Raw genomic sequence first — 17,656 nt, forward strand, 5'->3', positions numbered from 1 at the left:
AGAAACATTTTAAACCGTCGATTAAGCACCAATTACCACGTGTCACTCATCCCAAGCTCTCGACTATTCAGCCGTTAAAAGTGGGTCCAATCTTTACACCAATTTGAGTGGCATATGATTTCACAGTGTCTGTCAGGACAAGCTCGTCATTACAAACTTCCGAGGGGCAATATCGTCACTCAAAAACACACCAATACATACAAAGTACAACAAACCTAAACAAAACATCCACTCAGTTTATTGCATCACTCACTCATTCTCTCTCCCTCTTCACTTGTCGGAAAACCACGCTCCCTCGCCGGAAAACCTCCAATTCACTTTTCCGGCCAAATTAAAACTTGAATCAAACATATATATGTATTGCAATTAATAAGATGACAGTCTACGATGCTTCATTGGTTAACAATGAGCTATCAAAGCAAACATCAATCTTCGGGATGAAGCTCGGAGTAGTGATCGGAATATTCGTCGGAGCAATTATAGTTTTAATTCTATTCTTACTATCACTATGCATAACTTCACGTCGGCGGCGAAAAACGCCGACCGGAAAACTGGAAACACCGGTGGAATCGAAGGAGATTGTGCACGAGGATCATCACCATCAGCGTCAATTAGTGCCGGAGATCCAGATCGATATCGGAAAACAGGAGCATAGAGTGACGGTGTTTTCAGATCGGCAATCAAGTGGAGAGAGTAGAGCGACGAGTGGTAATGATACCGCGTCGTATGGAGGCAGTGGATCGTTGTTGCCGGAAGTGTCGCATTTAGGGTGGGGGAGGTGGTATACTTTGAGAGAATTGGAGGCTGCTACTAATGGTTTGAGTGATGAGAATGTGATTGGGGAAGGTGGTTATGGGATTGTTTATAGTGGGGTTTTGACGGATAATACTCGAGTCGCGGTTAAGAATTTGTTGAATAATAGGTATCGTATTCGATATTTTAATTTGATTGTTGAATACTTGAAATATGTTTTAGCTGCTTCAATTGTTTCGATTTGCGTAGTGTAATGACATGCTTATTCTTGCGAGTTTCGATTTGTGTAGTGTGTATTGACATGCTTATTTTTGCTTATCGACGTGTTGTTGTCAACTTAGATTTGAGGAGAACCGGTAACTTCACATCATCTTCGTGTAAGAGTTCTAATCCATACAAATAAAGTGACGGTTTTAGCATGATATATGAGTACATATTAGGCCATCATCGTAACAACTAGGGTTTTTAGGAGAGTTAGTTCCTAAATTGTGTGTTCCAATGCATATTTATGCACTTGAAGTTATTTTTCAGCTTGAGGTTACTGTGTAGTCTATGTGACTGTCCAAACTCCATAATAGGTTCTTTTAGTTAATCTAGGGTGTCAGTGGTGTGTTTGAACTAATTTAACAGGAACTTGTCCATATTCTAAACTTTATTGTGCAAAAGGTTAAAATGACAAGCTAGCTAATTGCAAACTTAACATGGTTTGCAATTTCTTGACCGGGTGAGTCAATTGTAATATTTGCATCCTTACTTGTATATGTAAGCAGCTTATGCTGATAGTAATAGTCATATTTAGTTATGATTTATTATATGAGATGAATATTAAGGACCTTGTCAAGGCAAATGGTTAAGTGTATTATTGGATCATGTTGTTTCTCTCTTTCCTTCTGAGGGTATATTCTTAATCGATCTTTTCTGTTGTCATGTTTTGTTGGATTTTGAAGCATACTCATTTGCAACTTCTTAAATATAGGCAGCTTTCTGACTTGGATAATTTATATAATCATTCCCGCATATGCTTTAACTTGTTTATCTGATTTATTGTTAGGGGTCAAGCCGAGAGGGAATTCAAAGTAGAGGTGGAAGTAATTGGCCGTGTAAGGCATAAGAACCTTGTCAGGTTGTTGGGCTACTGTGTTGAAGGAGCTTATAGGTATTTATATTTACTTTGCATTTATTAAAGTTTGTACTTTTTCTCTACAGATTTCCCTAGTAATGTTTCATGTGAATTTTGTCTTTTAGGATGCTAGTATATGACTACGTGGACAACGGAAATTTAGACCAGTGGCTTCATGGAGATGTAGGGGAAGCCAGCCCTTTGACGTGGGATATTCGTATGAATATCATTTTGGGGACTGCAAAAGGGTATGCAGATAGGCGCTGCAGAGTTTCTTTCTTAGATCATCCTGTTTGCAAATTCCATGCTGATATAGCCTTATTATGTGGTAATGCAGGTTGGCCTATCTTCATGAGGGTCTTGAACCAAAGGTTGTCCATAGAGATATTAAATCTAGCAATATACTACTTGATCGTCAATGGAATGCTAAAGTGTCTGATTTTGGACTGGCCAAACTCTTGGGATCGGAAAGTAGTTATGTGACAACTCGTGTGATGGGAACATTTGGGTTAGCTTTCTTTTTATCTTTTGGGTTTAGTTTTCAAGTGGATATAAGTTACTTAGTTTCCTCAGTACTTTTTTACAGCTATGTTGCACCGGAGTATGCTTGCACTGGTATGTTAAATGAGAAGAGTGATATTTATAGTTTTGGAATACTCATCATGGAGATAATCACGGGGAGAAACCCAGTTGACTACAGTCGGCCAAAAGGAGAGGTAAAATGTTACAAAAATGGGTGGGGTTATATTAGCATGAAACCCTTAATTAAGTTCATTTGATTTTTAACCCTTAATTTTAAGTTGATTTGGATGTCTAACATGTGAAATTACTAAATGATTATAGGTGAATCTGGTTGATTGGTTAAAAGCGATGGTAGGAAGTCGGAAATCTGAAGAGGTGGTTGATCCTAAGTTGCCTGAGATGCCTTCTTCAAAAGCACTAAAACGTATACTTTTGGTTGCTCTTAGATGTGTTGATCCAGCTGCTCAAAAGAGGCCTAAAATGGGCCATGTCATTCACATGCTGGAGGCAGATGACTTGCTATCCCGTGAGGTAAATTCTCACCCTTCTGTTCTCAAATTAGTTTTTTTTTGTAAATGGCTTCAAATTTCCTGTCCCTCTTAACGCTCCTCTATTTTTTGTGTTGCAGGAACGAAGAGCAGGAGAATCTTCACGTTCCCATCGTGATTTTAAAGAAGTAAATCCTTCTGCTCTGAAAGTCGGTGATAAACAGCTCAATGATGGAGCATCTGATACAAGTGAAGCTGGAGATAGTAGTAGAGATTATGATCAGACAACTACAAGGAGATAGCCTTAAGAATGTTTTAACCACATCAGCCTGAAGGTTCTGCTAGTTTCTAAAGATTATTTTATATATTCTTTTTCTCCTTTCTTCTGGCCCTTTAGTTTTAGCTTCTTTTGCTATACCATTACAAACTTCACAGAATTGTATAATATTCTTCCACTTGTCCAATAATTGAGATGCATTTGTATAATACAAGATATTTGTTCAACATTCTTATAGGAATTATAAAAAGATAGTTGATTGTTTCATTCCTAATGAATTATTTTGTGTTTTTCTTGCTGATATTTTCTTGTCTTACATTTTAGTGCATCTATTTTTCGTAAATTTTCTATTTGGAACATATTAATGGAAATGTACAATTCTTTAAATTCATAAATTAGCCTAAGGTTTCAAAATGTGAAGCAGTTTCAATGTATGAGATTGAAGTAGACAGGCTTCTTTTCTAAAAAATCTGTGAGTTTTCCTCGGAGCAATTCTCCAGTTTTTTCAGGTCCAAGTGTGGTTTGTTTTAGGCTGTTACTCGGAACAGGTGGCTTTTTTCTTGCCATTACTCAATCCAAACAGTGACATGATGGAACAAAACTGGATTGTTCTGCTGTATACCAGAAAATTCCTAGAACAAAATATGAAATGGTTTGTTCACTGCTCCTTGTCTTCCTGTCTAGTTGAGTCATTGGTGAACTTTGTTTGTCGTAAATTGGATAGGTCTGCTGTATATCAAAAAATGAAATAGTTTGTTAACTGCTCCTCGTCTTCCTCCTGTCTATCTGTGGTCTAGAGGAAAGAGATACAAGCACACAGTTGGTTTAGTTTGGCAAGTATAGAAGATGGGACCAAATGGCCAGCTAGTATAAGGATAAAAGAATAGTTTCTTATAAATGCCAAATTCTAATGTGTGCTGTATTTGTTCTTTGCAGGTCATTGTTGGACAAAGCAGGGGAATTTCATCCCATCCAGTTGCTGCATGTTCAAGATTTGGAAAGTGCCAAAAGATTTCATTTTAACTAATGCATTTAGCTCTTCTGTCTTTAATAGCATAAAACAAGCTGTCATTGCATGTTCATCACATAAATGTTTGTTACTGCTCTCTTTATAACTACAAGGTGTCCCTTTTTGCTCCCCCACTTGAACCTGAATCACTTCAATAATTGCATCAAGATTCAAAAATTTTAAACCATGATTGAAAATGTCTTCCCATATTTTACTCATGCCTCCTAACACAAAACCTGAATTGAACCCTTTAAAATTGGGGGTTCCGGTTACAGGTATGGTTGAGCTATACATTTACAAAACACCATTGAAATTATTTTTATTGCCGTAAAAACAAAATAAATTCCCAACATTTTGTAGGCAAGAGGGAGGTGAAGTGTTGATGAAAGGAACAACCAAGTTGGACATTACGGATCGAAATGTAGTGTCAGTTTTGTCTCTAGGCTCTAAGTACATGAAACAACATCAAGTTTATGATATAAATAATTTTATAATTGATATGAAAATAATGTTAATAACATTTTTGTAAATGTTGTAACTCTGTGCGATCCCGATAATACCCTATTATAGGCATATGAGATTTTTATTTAATTTCAGGAAATTTAGGTGACGTAATCTCAGAAATATTATTCTCATTATATATTAATATTAATGTTTATAATGAATAGTTTTTTACTTATTTTTAAAATAATACATGATTCTATAATATTGCAGGTAATATATGATTAATATATTTTGTAAAAATAATTATCTAAAAAATCTTATACTTCATTTATATTTATTTAATATATACAAAACACGAAAACGATGTGACATAATTATACAAGAAAAAAAGGAACACGAACCTTAATTGAATCGGATTTTGTGTAAGTATTTGTAGGTGTTTATGATTGAAGTAGATTAAAGTTGCTTGCATTCGACTGCATGAAATACGGAAGTATCATACGCACACTACTAATCGTCAGGTAAACAGATGGGTTGCCTGGCTTTCCAGATTTGAATCAGGATTTAATATCGGCTATCGAGTATGTTAAATTTGCAGCTACATAAATCAGCCCAGCGCCTACAGCCCCATAGCCATAGGAAACGTTATCCAAGTCTGCAGGGCACTCCACCAATCAAATTATAAAATATCGAAAAAGGAAAAGGAAAATAAAGGAAATATCGAGATGGTTCCAGTAAAATACCAACACGTGTAAAATAATATCATCAGCTTAATCACTTTATAAAACGACCACTTTACAAATAAATAAAAGAAAAGAAAAAAGGCCTAATCATCTCTCCTACGCGTCTTCAACTTTCTTAATCGCCGTCTGCGCATTATCAGGTTCGATTTCTCTCTAAATATGTTTATTTAAACGGTTTAGTTTGTAATATAGAGATCAATACTTGATTAATTAACTTTTATTTAATTATCTCTTGAAGACAAAGTTCGTGTCTTTAAGATGAATTTACTAAGAAATGTTCAAGTTACTATTAAATATGCATTTCTTGCTTTGATGAATTCATCTGTTATATATAAAATATATCTGTGGAAATCAATTGTTAGAATGGGGGGGGGGTATAAGTAACAATTGTAATCTAAATCTTGTTTTTTTTTATTTGTATACTTGTGTTGTTCTCAAGTTTGAGGACTACTACTGTAAGTTGAAGCTTCAAGTTTTATATGTCTTCCCAAAAGGGTTCGCATCGTTTCAGTTTTTTTCTTGATTTAGATGATAAGTTTTGGGCTAAATTAATTCGATGAAAATAATGGAAAATTTGCAAACTAAATGATGGGACTCTGTTTCTGCTTTCTTATTTTATTCCGTAAGCGCTAAATGGTTGTTGATTTCTTTAGCTATCTATACAAGAAGTCGTTCTTTACTACTGGATATGGTTCATGTGAATTATATAGTTTCTTGTTGAACATGATAAAGTTTCAACCTTTTTTTAATTTCTGATAAGAAAGTTAATTAGTGCATTTAAATTGAGTGGTAACTCTAGTTATGCAGAACAGTTTTTTTGTGAAGTGGGGAAATGAAGATATGATTGTTATTCTACGTTGAAGTGCAGCGTGCCTGGTGAATTTGAAAATATTCATGACAAGTTCGATGCCCGCACTATTTTGTGCTGGGCATACATTCAGTTATGACTAGCTCTATTGATTCCCCGTTGCCACATAATCCATATTGTGTTATGCTTGTCAGGAATGTGGATAAGTGTGGTACGCGGGACTAAAACGGGTATGTGGAATGATACCTGTAGTGAAATACACAAGGTATCTACGTTCCTGTACCACGATTTGGAACGACAGTACCCGCTTCACAGAATGCAGGGCAATAAGAGTTCAGATGTAACCTTTTTGGCCGTAGCCAAATGATATATACATACTTGGTGTGATATATTTGATCATTTGTTTTTTCCTTTGAATAAAAGACCTAAATATCTTACTTGCATTTATGTGTTGCAGTAATACATTAAAATGAGCCGTCCTCAAGAACCACAACGACCTCTCTTCCCCTTTGGAAACCCTTTTCGCATGATATTACCTAAGGGATCATATCTTTCCCCAAGGCTGCTTGCTCTTGTAAATAATTTTGAGGAAGCCTTGGCAGAGAGACTGAGAAAGCTTACACCAGAGAACAGAGAAGATGTCTTGACATTATCTTGGATGAGATTTGCAATGGAGTCACTTTGTGATATTCATACCGACATAAAAGCACTAATAACTACTCTTGAACTTCCTGTAGCTGACTGGGATGAAAAATGGATTGATGTATACTTAGACAATAGTGTTAAGCTCCTTGATATATGTATTGCTTTTTCGGCGGAACTTTCACGGCTCAACCAAGGCCACCTCTTCCTCCGATGTGTCCTGCACAACTTAGATTCTATGCCTTCTGACCAATTTATACGTGCACGTGCTTCTCTTGATGGCTGGAAACAGCATATTACTTCAGAAAATTCAAGAACTAAGAATTGTTTTACTATCTTAGATAATCTTGTTGCAACACTTGACGAACCGAAAGTTAAAAACTCGTCAAAAGGGAAAGTATTGATGCGAGCCTTGTATGGTGTTAAAGTAGTTACTGTCTTTGTGTGCAGAATATTTGCGGCTGCATTTTCAGGTTCTGGGATGAAGTTGATGGATTTACAGGTTCCAGAAAAATACTTTTGGGCTGAGGCTTTCACTGGTTTGCAGGCTTTTGTTAATGGAGAAGTTAGAAATTCATATTCCTCTGGTCGTGTTACTGTATTGAAAGAACTCCAGACATTTGATATAATTGTCAAGAAGCTGTACCCCCTAGTTGAAGATGGTACTAACTCTGTTGAAGCCAAAGAGTTCAGGAATTGCATTTCAGACTTGAGGAAGAGTGCAGCTAAATTCTCAGACGGTGTAGATATGCTTTTGAAGGAAGTGGATGGCTTCTTCCAAATTCTTTTGACGGGACGTGATGCTTTGCTTTGTAGCCTCAGAGCAGGCATTGATGGCTATTGCCCTAAGCAGATGAACAACATCACAGAGCAAGTTGCAAGGTGAAATTTTGTGTCTGCCCTGTATACACATAAGTATAGGTTGGAGGTTCAGTGTAATCTGGTTATAAGAAAGGTTTTCTATGCTGGTAAGAATAGACGTTGTGTAGGTAGTCGGTTGTTATATATTAGTGTACGCGTGTTTCATATGTATTTGCATGCTCATCCAGTATCAAATGTATGTATATGGTCTACAATGTTTGTCCTGGGCATGTTATGTACTTTTTTAAGTATGGATAAAGCAAATTATATTTGTATGTTATATGCTTATTTGTTGTTTTGTTGGCCGTAGTAGTAATGTGATATATTTGAACTTTTTTAGGGTGTTTATATCAGCTTATTTGAAAAAAGTTAAGGACTTACTTCACCATTGGTGGATGACTTTAGTCAGACATGTTATCAAGACTTAATGGCAATGTTGAATGATGGGCGGTCCTTTGATCTGTGTGATTCCTTGATTTCTTGTTCAAAGCTACTCGTATATATATATAAAATGATCGTAGTATATAAAATTTGAAACCTATTAGTCTTAGGTTTATTTTCAGAAGTCTTAATAGTGTATAATAATGCATCTCAGACAGATTACAGAGCAGATGTCCAGCCAAACGTGGTTAAAAACTGAATAAATTGAAAGTCTATGTTGCAAACCAAGGAAAAAGTTTGTTAGATGCAAGGCAAGGAACAATGCAACCCTCAGCAGCTAGGTGACACTTACTAAACTTTTGGCTTCATATCCGTCTTGGGTTAAATGTTTTGTTTTGGCCTTATGAGCCTCCTTAACTTGATGTTTGCAAGCATCTTCTATAGTGAAGTAGTACTATTTGGATGACGTACAGTGTTATTACAGACAATGAGGGGAGAGGATGGGTGGGGTTCACTCTTTACTCTGGTCAAATATGGGCACATGATCACATGCTTCTGTTTTTACATCTAAGAAGTACTGCCATGGGCGACTGATCATCTACCTATCCACTTGGACTGTATATATAAAAGTTCATTTATGGCATTATTTCAGAAAAATAAAACAGCAGATACTGAATAATTAATCAAGTTTATTTGGGTGTTAGGTTTTTGAACATTTTGTTATGGGTGGGTCTTAATAGGTCAGGCAGCCAGGCACCAGCATCTGGAATGTGTTCAAGGTGAAGTGCTTCACCTTTTCTCTTTGAATTTTGTGGAAGAAACCAAACAAAAGTGGTTCATTTTGTTTATGTATTGATATATGGATGCAGGATGCATTACACTTACCGCGCAAGAGCATGCACATCATTCAATATCCTTGAATTCCAGGCTTGCAGCAAGTATCTGGTGCATATATTAATGCAAGTATGAAGAGATCAAGAATACAGCAGTACCAAAAAACACATGCCCTATGGTCAGCGTTTTGAAGTCTTTTCTGGTAATTATAATAGGTGATCCGAAGGTTTAAACATGTTATGTTTACTGGGTCTGAACCAAATCTTACATTCTGGATGCCTATCGTAAACTGAAAAGCCCCATACGTAACAACTAACTTTAAACTCATAACATTAAAACATGATACTAACATCTAGCTCACTCGGTCAAGAGCACAACACTAAGAAATTAGACTTATGAGCCTGCTCAAAAGAACATCTTGTTTAACCTTCAGACCTGTTAAGAGTGCTGGCAATAATTACCTGTAAGAACTTCTCGCATCTGCAACATCATCTGTCCCCACAAAATTGGATGTATCTTCATCAGCCTTCACTAATTGCTTTAATTTATTTGCAGAACTAAAATCATTTCATTTTCCTCATCGCATTATTGTTTCTGTTGCACATATGTAATTTCCAAGGTAATACTAATACTACCATATAATTTTTTTAATGCCAACGCAAGATGAAATTCCATGCATATGTTGTACACGAAATTAAAGAAATTTTCATAATTTTAATATTTTGAAAAGCTATAAATTTCAATTTATGGTTTTGGTCACACAACTACAGACTATGAAGGTCAGAAGCCAAAATTTTAATTTTGTGTCAGAATTTTCGTACTATGTAAATGTCACGAAATGTAATAGTTTATGTGATGATGAAATCAAGCAATTATTATAATTTACAGTCTAAGCAACAGAAGCTATCAAATTCCTGATTCTTGAAACAAAACATCGAGTCTTTTCTTTTACAAGTCCTACTTTTTCTTGCAAAAACATGGAAGCAAATATTGACCCTTCTCTTATGTTGTAAAAACTACAAGTCAACCTCCTATAAAAATAAGTGTGTGGTGTGAGGGTTATGAGTCCATCATTCTCACCTTCCATCAAACTTACACGCATATTCATATACAGAGATCACCCTCTTTATAAAAACTACAAAAAGTAATGCATTCACACGTGAAACTTGTCACTCTTCACGGATGATCATCTCTTTTTTAGTTCAAAAAGAGTGCCCCCCCCCCTTTTACAATTCACAGTTTCTCTCTTTACTTTTCTTGATTTTCCTGTTTTTTTCAGTGTAAAAAATGTCACACCCGTCTGCATTTTCCACCATAATCCACTAAATAAATGTCAACAACTTGATTGGAAAATACCCTTCTTTTTCTTTCCTAAATTTTGTAGCTTCTTGTTCTTGTTCTGTGCTAAAGTTGTCATCTTTGTTGAGTTTCTGAGTAATTTTTGTGATTTTTTGATAAGTAGAGGAATCTATGGAGTCAAGTTCTGCAGCTACAGCTGATCATACACATATCAAAGGTGTGCCTACTCATGGTGGACGCTATGTTCAGTACAATGTCTATGGTAATCTCTTTGAAGTTTCTCGAAAATATGTTCCTCCAATCCGCCCTGTCGGCCGTGGTGCTTATGGTATAGTTTGGTAAGATTTCTTCAACTTTGTGTGTGTGTGGTTTCGATTTTTGTAGTTTTTTGACTGGTTGTTGATTAGAATGAGGTTTTATGCAAGTAGGGTGATTCGGTGAGGAAACCTGAAATCTTTGAACTTATACTTAGTGCAGCGTTGTAAGTTAGGCGATCACACAAGATAAGAAAAAGGACCCCAAATTAAATATAGGCTTAATCATAACTTGAACCTTAAAGTATGATGTCGTGTACACATAAACCCTTAAAGAAAAAACTCATACATTTGAACCCCTAATGTACTGAATATGTATATCCTGACCCTTGCTCCAATAATCGTTAAATGTCACATTTTCAGACACGGTATTGTGGCTAGAAAATTGTTTTTCTCTTCAAAGCTTAATTCCTTTGTTTGGCGGGATACGGACTTGCAACTTCGGGGTGAAAAAACAATTTTCCACCCCCAGTACCTAGCTCAAGAATGTGACATTTAACGATTCAAGAGTGTTTTGTCGGATCAAGGGTCACGATGTACACATTTGTTACATAAGGGGTTAATGTGTATGAATTTAAACTTTAAGGGTTCATGTGTACAAAACGTCATACTTCAAGGTTTAAATTATAATTAAGTCTTAAATATAAGATTATTGCTTGCCGGTCAGCAATGAAATTTCTTGGTTCAATTTTATGGAGTATTGGGAGCAAATGTTATTTTGTTGAATCTTGAGTCATTTTTTAATTTTAGTGCCTTACCTCCTTACTATTTTGTTACTAAGTTCAATCTTATGAAATAACAGAGGGTGGCTTAAGCAAATTTTTTGTTATTAGTTTTGTTGTTTTTTAAGCTGATAAGTTTGTTACACCTAAACCAAAATATTCGGTATATCATATTCGTACTCTTAAGGTGGATCTAGGAGGGTAGATGTACTTTGACCTGACCTACTATTTTAGAAGCTGATATGCTTTAACTTAAAGAGCAACTGCAGATGCTCCATCGAACTTAATAATATGTATTCTGAGGAATTTGCTTCTGAACTCCATATACAGATGAAATAGACCTACACATTAGTCTATCAAATTCCAAGCTGAATATCCCTGGGTATATATATCATGCATTACCGCTTCAACAAATATAAAGCACAATCAAGTGTTAACTTCTTGTTGCGCAGTTTGTTTTCTTTTATGTTACTTGTAAGGTTAAAGCTAAACTCATTACAGTTGAACGGGTTTCTGAGTCTTAAATTGTGTAGTGTACTACTGTCCATAAATAAGTTATAGGCCATAGTTCTAGGTTAATGTAATATGCACTATTTTTCAAGAAATACATGAAAGCTAAGCATACAGTATTATCTAGTTGACTTGAAAGCAACAACGTAAAGTAAATTGCAATTTTTTTAATTGCTTTAGTGCTGCCATGAACTCTGATACGCGTGAGGAAGTTGCCATCAAGAAAATCGGTAATGCATTTGACAACCGAATAGATGCCAAAAGGACACTTCGGGAAATTAAACTTCTTCGTCACATGAATCATGAAAATGTAAGTCTTATTCATTTTCACAGCTAATCATCTTTGAGATATCAGACCTTTCATTGTGTACTGTCTGTTTTCATGGTCATCTGCAGGTAATTGCAATTAAAGACATCATAAGGCCTCCACAGATTGAAAGTTTCAATGATGTTTACATTGTTTATGAATTGATGGACACAGATCTTCATCAAATAATTCGCTCTAACCAGCAACTCACTGACGACCATTGTCGGGTTTGACCTCGCTCTTCAGTTCCTTGCAGAAATTTGTTCCATATATTACCGCTTTAGTCATATACTCATAGATTAATCACAAAAAAGTACGTGTTCTGTTTGTTGTTTTCTCGAGGCATAATAGAGGTTAGCAAGCCTATTTTTTTTCGTTAACTACTTTTTTAATTTTAAACAAATTAACTCACCACCACAAAACAAAATTGTGTCAAGACCTATAAAGCATGCAACAGCTCTCTAGGAGCCACAACTTTTTATGTGTTTTTGTCATAATATATACATAAAGCTTTTCTAATCTGAAAAAACTCTTGGTCTCATATTATTTTGCTCCTTTCGAATGGTCACTTACGTCTTACGAAAATTCTAAATTCTAATGTGTTGTATTTGGGGTTATCACCATAGCTCATCTGTCATCTGCAATTGATGGTAAATAATCTTTTGCTTTTTAAACGACAGTCTAACTGTAACTACAAAAATTAGTGCCAGGACTGATACGTATAGATTTTAGAACCTTGAATTTATTGTTATTAAAATGTTAATTCACCCGTGGTCTACTTTTAGTAGCTAGACTGAAAGCTTGTTTTGGATATTGTTTCAGCACTATTATGCATGTCTACATATATATCTGAGAACTGCAATGAGACATTTACCTTCATCAAACATTGTGGATAATTTTCAATTGTAACTGTCAAGCTTTTGGACTTACAGTTAATGAAAAATTGAAGAACAAGAATTTGTTCAAGATCCAAAATGCTGATGATAATATTACTCTGTAAACTTAGAGATGTATATACATCATGGATGTAGTACTTTGACCTTTTTCTTGTTTGTAAGATATACTAATGCCTTATATCTAAAGAGATATGCATTACATTAGCCAATGAGTAATGATCAGCTACAAAAAAAAATTAAATCTTAAATTCAATTAATAATAACGAAAACCATGATATGATGTTTGAATTTGACATAAGAGTTTCTAATTCTGTATCACTTGTGCAGTATTTTCTTTACCAACTATTGCGAGGACTGAAGTATGTTCATTCTGCAAATGTCTTGCATCGTGATTTAAAGCCGAGTAATTTGCTCCTCAATGCAAATTGTGACCTAAAAATTGGAGATTTCGGCCTTGCAAGGACAACTTCTGAAACTGACTTCATGACTGAATATGTTGTTACTCGCTGGTACCGAGCACCAGAATTGCTCCTTAATTGCTCAGAGTACACTGCAGCAATTGATATCTGGTCAGTTGGTTGCATACTTGGAGAAGTTATGACCAGACAGCCCCTGTTCCCTGGGAAAGATTACGTTCATCAGCTGAGACTAATTACAGAGGTATGTCATGATAGAATACACTTGATGTCAGTTACAAACTTACAATATCGGCAATGTCTTGTTCTCAAGCTTAACTTAGATTATGAAGCAAGGACTGAAAGTAGTCATGCATATCATTTCAGTAGTAGGCGAATGTAATAGGATAACAAGTGTGCCGGAATCATGCATTTTTTTTGTTAATGTCAAATTATTGAAATGTAACTAAGAAATTTTTAAAACAAGTATTTCAAATATAAGTTACGTGAAAATTAATTTCTAGTGGCAACAAACTTAACTTAAGAAAAGCAAAAAAGGGGATTTTGTAAACAAAGTTGTTTCCTTTATTTCTAATAAGATGTTGCTTGTATTAACTGAATCGAAGATTTGAAATTTTTTATTTAAATATTTAGATTCTTTTTTGTTTGTTATAGTTTTTTTTTTCTGAAAGATGCTTGCAGCAGATTATAGTAAGCTTTCCTCTTGCCTTCATATTCAAATAGGTTAGATAACTTATGCATATCCTTTTTGTTAAAAGCTCATAGGTTCACCTGACGATGCCAGTCTTGGATTTCTCAGAAGTGATAATGCTCGAAGATACGTGAGGCAGCTTCCCCAGTATCCAAAGCAACAATTCTCTGCTAGATTTTTTAACAAATCTCCCGGAGCTCTAGATTTGCTGGAAAAAATGCTCATCTTTGATCCCAACAGACGCATTACAGGTGGAACTTTACTTACATTACTTCTGTGTTGTTATTTAGTTAGTCTTCAGCAGTAACAACTTGCTAATTTTCGGTTAAAATACTTATTGGATTATTTTGGATGTTATACTGACCAGTAAAACCGAGCCCAAAGCTTAAAAAGTTAAAGAAAAACACAGGTTTCAGTTCTAATTTGCTCTCTTACAACACATCATAAACTAAAAAATGTTTGGACATACTGTATATGTTCATGCGACTTAAATTAAGCTTACAGGTAATAGGAGATTGTGCAAATTGGAAGCTCCTTTTGAGAAAAACGGATATGCCAAGCTTTAAAAACTCATGTTAAAAACTAGGCTGCTGCACACACATAGTGTAAATGATAACAGTTACCTGGGTTGTTTGCAGTTGAGGAGGCACTTTGCCACCCATACTTGGCAGCTCTTCATGACATAAACGAGGAACCTGTTTGTCCTCGCCCTTTCAGTTTTGACTTCGAGCAGCCAACATGCACTGAAGAAAATATCAAGGAACTTATCTGGAAGGAATCTGTAAAGTTCAATCCTGATCCGATTCTCTGAGTATTATGTTATAGTGACTGTTATCAAATGAATACTTATAGATGTTGCAACATGAATTAATATTGTATGAAAACCAATTAAGAATGATCCTCAAGTAGAAATGATCAAATAAATAGAATGGATGTATTGAGGGTGAACCAGGTTGTTCCCACTATTGAAATTAAGATTCATTTGTCATTCTTAACTTGAAATATTTCAATGCTGCAGTTCTTAGTTGCAGAGTATTTTTAAGTCTTTACCTTGGTGGAAATGTCCTTCCATGTACGTAATCATTTTAAGTTGCTTGGTTTTTCCACAGGGAAATAGATAATGAAGAAAAATTACTCCCAGCTTTGATAATACTTTTAATTTGTGGTTACCATTAGTTATTTCTGCAAACGCCCATTTTAGATGGGGTAAAATGATATGATTTTGGCAAATGAATCCTTAATTTATCCTCTAAAATCCCTGCTTACACTTCAAGGTCTTAAATACACACATATGAAAATTAGATGTGGCATACAATTTTATAAACAAGCTTGTCCTATCCCATTCTATAAGAACATTTCTTAATTTCAACATTATCAATTAATAAATTCTCAGTAGGAAGTGCACACATTCCAACTTTCTCTGGCCCTTGATCAGGCAATGAACCACAAGGCTGAGGAACAACACTGCTTGTAACTCCCTCAATATCAGTACAAGTCCATGGCACCTTCTTTGCTTTCTTTGCCAACCCTATTGTTGCATTAGATATACATATTCCAGTGAATGGATCGCCTGAAATCCCCTCCAATCGAGCAGCCATTGACACGTTCTCCGCTATGATATCTCTGTAATTGATCCCCTGAATCACTGGTAGAGCATTAGGATCATAATGCGTATCAGCGTGGGAGCCATAGTTTCCTGTCATCCAAAATACCCATTTCATTGTATGCAAGTTCATGCCTTTTACAAAAATATCTTTCACGTAACCGCCTCGTCCCACTCCAGTTTTTATCCTGACCCCTGATTCCGTGTTAATGGCTGTGATGTCTTCAGCCCTGACATCTTCGATACCACCTGACATTTCACTTCCTAATGCAATTGCAGCGCTGTACGGGGAAATACATGTGAGCCTTTTTATGCTCAGTTGTTTAGTAGGCATACCATATGAGATACCATATTCATCCCAACCACTTTTAACTGCTATACAATCATCTCCAGAGACTATGTATGTGTCCTCAATTCTTGTATTCGTGCAAGAATCTATAGATGAACATAAAATGTAAGGCATTTTAAGAAACGAAATGTGCTGATCTTGGGGTTAATAGAAAATAGGTTAGTCTACTAACCTGGATTTATTCCATCTGTGTTTGGTGATGTTACTGGAGCTAATATCGTAATGCTTTGGATAATGATATTGCTGTAAAACATATAATAAAAATATGTGACTAGGAAGAAAGGATATCAGAACTTTGGAGTGAGATCTGGAAATGTAAATTACCTGCTATAAACAGGATGAACATTCCATGATGGAGAATTGAGGAATGTAAGATTCGAAATTTGGATGTTATCAGAATGCATAATCTCAATAAGATAAGGTCGGGTATATTTGAGCTTCTTCCTGTGAAATTGTTGCCACCAGAGAGCACCCTGACCGTCAATTGTGCCATTCTCACCTGGTTTCAAACAGGCCATTGGCATCAACAAAGATGTTATGCAATTAATTCATTACACTTATGACGTTCGGATATTGTAAGTTAATTTGGTGAATGTTCTTGCCTGTAACAACAACATCAGTGAGGTTTGTCCCAAAAATGAGACTGATGTACCTTCCACCTGCCGTGTCCCTTCCATGACCATAAGATGGCAAAGGCTCAATGACCGCCCAATCACTAATTTCCTGAACCATTCAGTGTGCATAAACACATAATAGTAACTCACAGATTAGTAGCAGCAGAGTTTTTTGTGTGTGTTATTGTGCAAGAGGCTCTTTCTTAACAATGACATAACAACAGGGACAAGAAAAGTACCTGGGAAGCAAGAAGCACAGCATCCTTGGCGAGATAAAGCGTAAAATGGCTAGTGAGGTTAAAACTTCCTGTTAACCATTGTCCAGGAGGAACAAACAACTGAGATCCACCATCTGATTCGTACTGGCTTAACTGAGAAATAGCTTCTCTAAACGCCTTGGTATTCGATGTTTTCCCATCACCAACGCCTCCAAAGTCTGTGATTGATGCACTATGGGCTCTGCAGCTTATAGCATAGTACTCCAGTGTTTCTTGAATTCTTCTTGCTTTCCTGCATTCAACCACTCCTAACAGTAACACAATAATTACCCATATTGTCTTCATCACCTGAATTTGCAAACCAATCCAACTTGTTAACGAACAAGAAACACACATAATGTGCCCTGCCAGAAACAGAGATGAAATGACTTACTTGAGATTTATTGCACCAAAGGGAGCCCATTGTTCTTGAGAATGTTGAATGGAATATGTTTGGTAAAACAATAAGCATGCGAAGAAACAATATTTATAGGACTGAATGTTAGTTGCTAGTTAGTCTCGTGGCGCACTACATGTGACGGGGATTTTTGTATTTTCAGAATTCATGTCATCACATTTCGACAATTATCATGTCAGGTTCAATTTTCTTTCCCTCATTTTATAACTTGGACCGTCCAAAAAAATACAAGATTAACTTTTCTCTATGTATATATTGTAAATTTGTAATAGTAGGCTGATGAAATTCTATACTGAATAAAACAAACTGTGAACCTGTGAAGATCGTAGGGTAGCGAGTTTTTTTGGCATATTGGGGGTTGATAAGTGGTTAGTGGGG

General features: G+C 35.7%; 4 protein-coding genes across 7 annotated transcripts; 3 read left to right on the forward strand and 1 right to left on the reverse strand.

The window, feature by feature from the left end:
• Positions 1-209: 209 nt before the first annotated feature.
• LOC141667232 (putative serine/threonine-protein kinase At1g01540) lies at positions 210-4,303 on the forward strand. Its single transcript, XM_074473641.1, has 8 exons — positions 210-922; positions 1,805-1,909; positions 1,999-2,121; positions 2,211-2,381; positions 2,460-2,589; positions 2,717-2,926; positions 3,024-3,218; positions 4,097-4,303. The coding sequence occupies exons 1-7, from the start codon at positions 375-377 to the stop codon at positions 3,183-3,185; spliced, it is 1,449 nt and encodes a 482-aa protein (XP_074329742.1). The 5' UTR covers positions 210-374; the 3' UTR covers positions 3,186-3,218; positions 4,097-4,303.
• Positions 4,304-5,351: 1,048 nt separating this feature from the next.
• On the forward strand, positions 5,352-7,947 carry LOC141663971 (protein BPS1, chloroplastic-like). Of its 4 annotated transcripts, none has more exons than XM_074469817.1 (2): positions 5,352-5,496; positions 6,622-7,947. In XM_074469817.1, the coding sequence occupies exon 2, from the start codon at positions 6,634-6,636 to the stop codon at positions 7,690-7,692; it is 1,059 nt and encodes a 352-aa protein (XP_074325918.1). In that variant the 5' UTR covers positions 5,352-5,496; positions 6,622-6,633; the 3' UTR covers positions 7,693-7,947. The 4 variants fall into 4 exon arrangements, with proteins under 4 accessions (XP_074325918.1, XP_074325917.1, XP_074325919.1 ...); XM_074469816.1 differs by having other exon boundaries at positions 5,408-5,496; positions 6,359-7,947; XM_074469818.1 differs by lacking the exon at positions 5,352-5,496 and adding an exon at positions 5,542-6,545.
• A 649-nt stretch (positions 7,948-8,596) lies between these two features.
• On the forward strand, positions 8,597-15,032 carry LOC141663970 (mitogen-activated protein kinase homolog MMK2). Its single transcript, XM_074469815.1, has 8 exons — positions 8,597-8,827; positions 8,918-9,084; positions 10,345-10,519; positions 11,908-12,037; positions 12,124-12,261; positions 13,258-13,590; positions 14,105-14,288; positions 14,676-15,032. Exons 2-8 carry the CDS (start codon positions 9,051-9,053, stop codon positions 14,846-14,848), a joined length of 1,167 nt encoding a protein of 388 aa, XP_074325916.1. The 5' UTR covers positions 8,597-8,827; positions 8,918-9,050; the 3' UTR covers positions 14,849-15,032.
• Positions 15,033-15,257: 225 nt separating this feature from the next.
• On the reverse strand, positions 15,258-17,434 carry LOC141663969 (putative polygalacturonase). The gene is made up of 6 exons (XM_074469814.1): positions 17,255-17,434; positions 16,843-17,169; positions 16,592-16,712; positions 16,314-16,488; positions 16,162-16,232; positions 15,258-16,075 (listed from the first exon to the last, which is right to left on the reverse strand). Exons 1-6 carry the CDS (start codon positions 17,330-17,332, stop codon positions 15,372-15,374), a joined length of 1,476 nt encoding a protein of 491 aa, XP_074325915.1. The 5' UTR covers positions 17,333-17,434; the 3' UTR covers positions 15,258-15,371.
• Between the last annotated feature and the right edge of the window lie 222 nt (positions 17,435-17,656).

The sequence above is a fragment of the Apium graveolens genome, chromosome 6, assembly GCF_009905375.1.
Source record: "Apium graveolens cultivar Ventura chromosome 6, ASM990537v1, whole genome shotgun sequence".
In the NCBI taxonomy this organism is placed as follows: Eukaryota; Viridiplantae; Streptophyta; class Magnoliopsida; order Apiales; family Apiaceae; genus Apium; species Apium graveolens.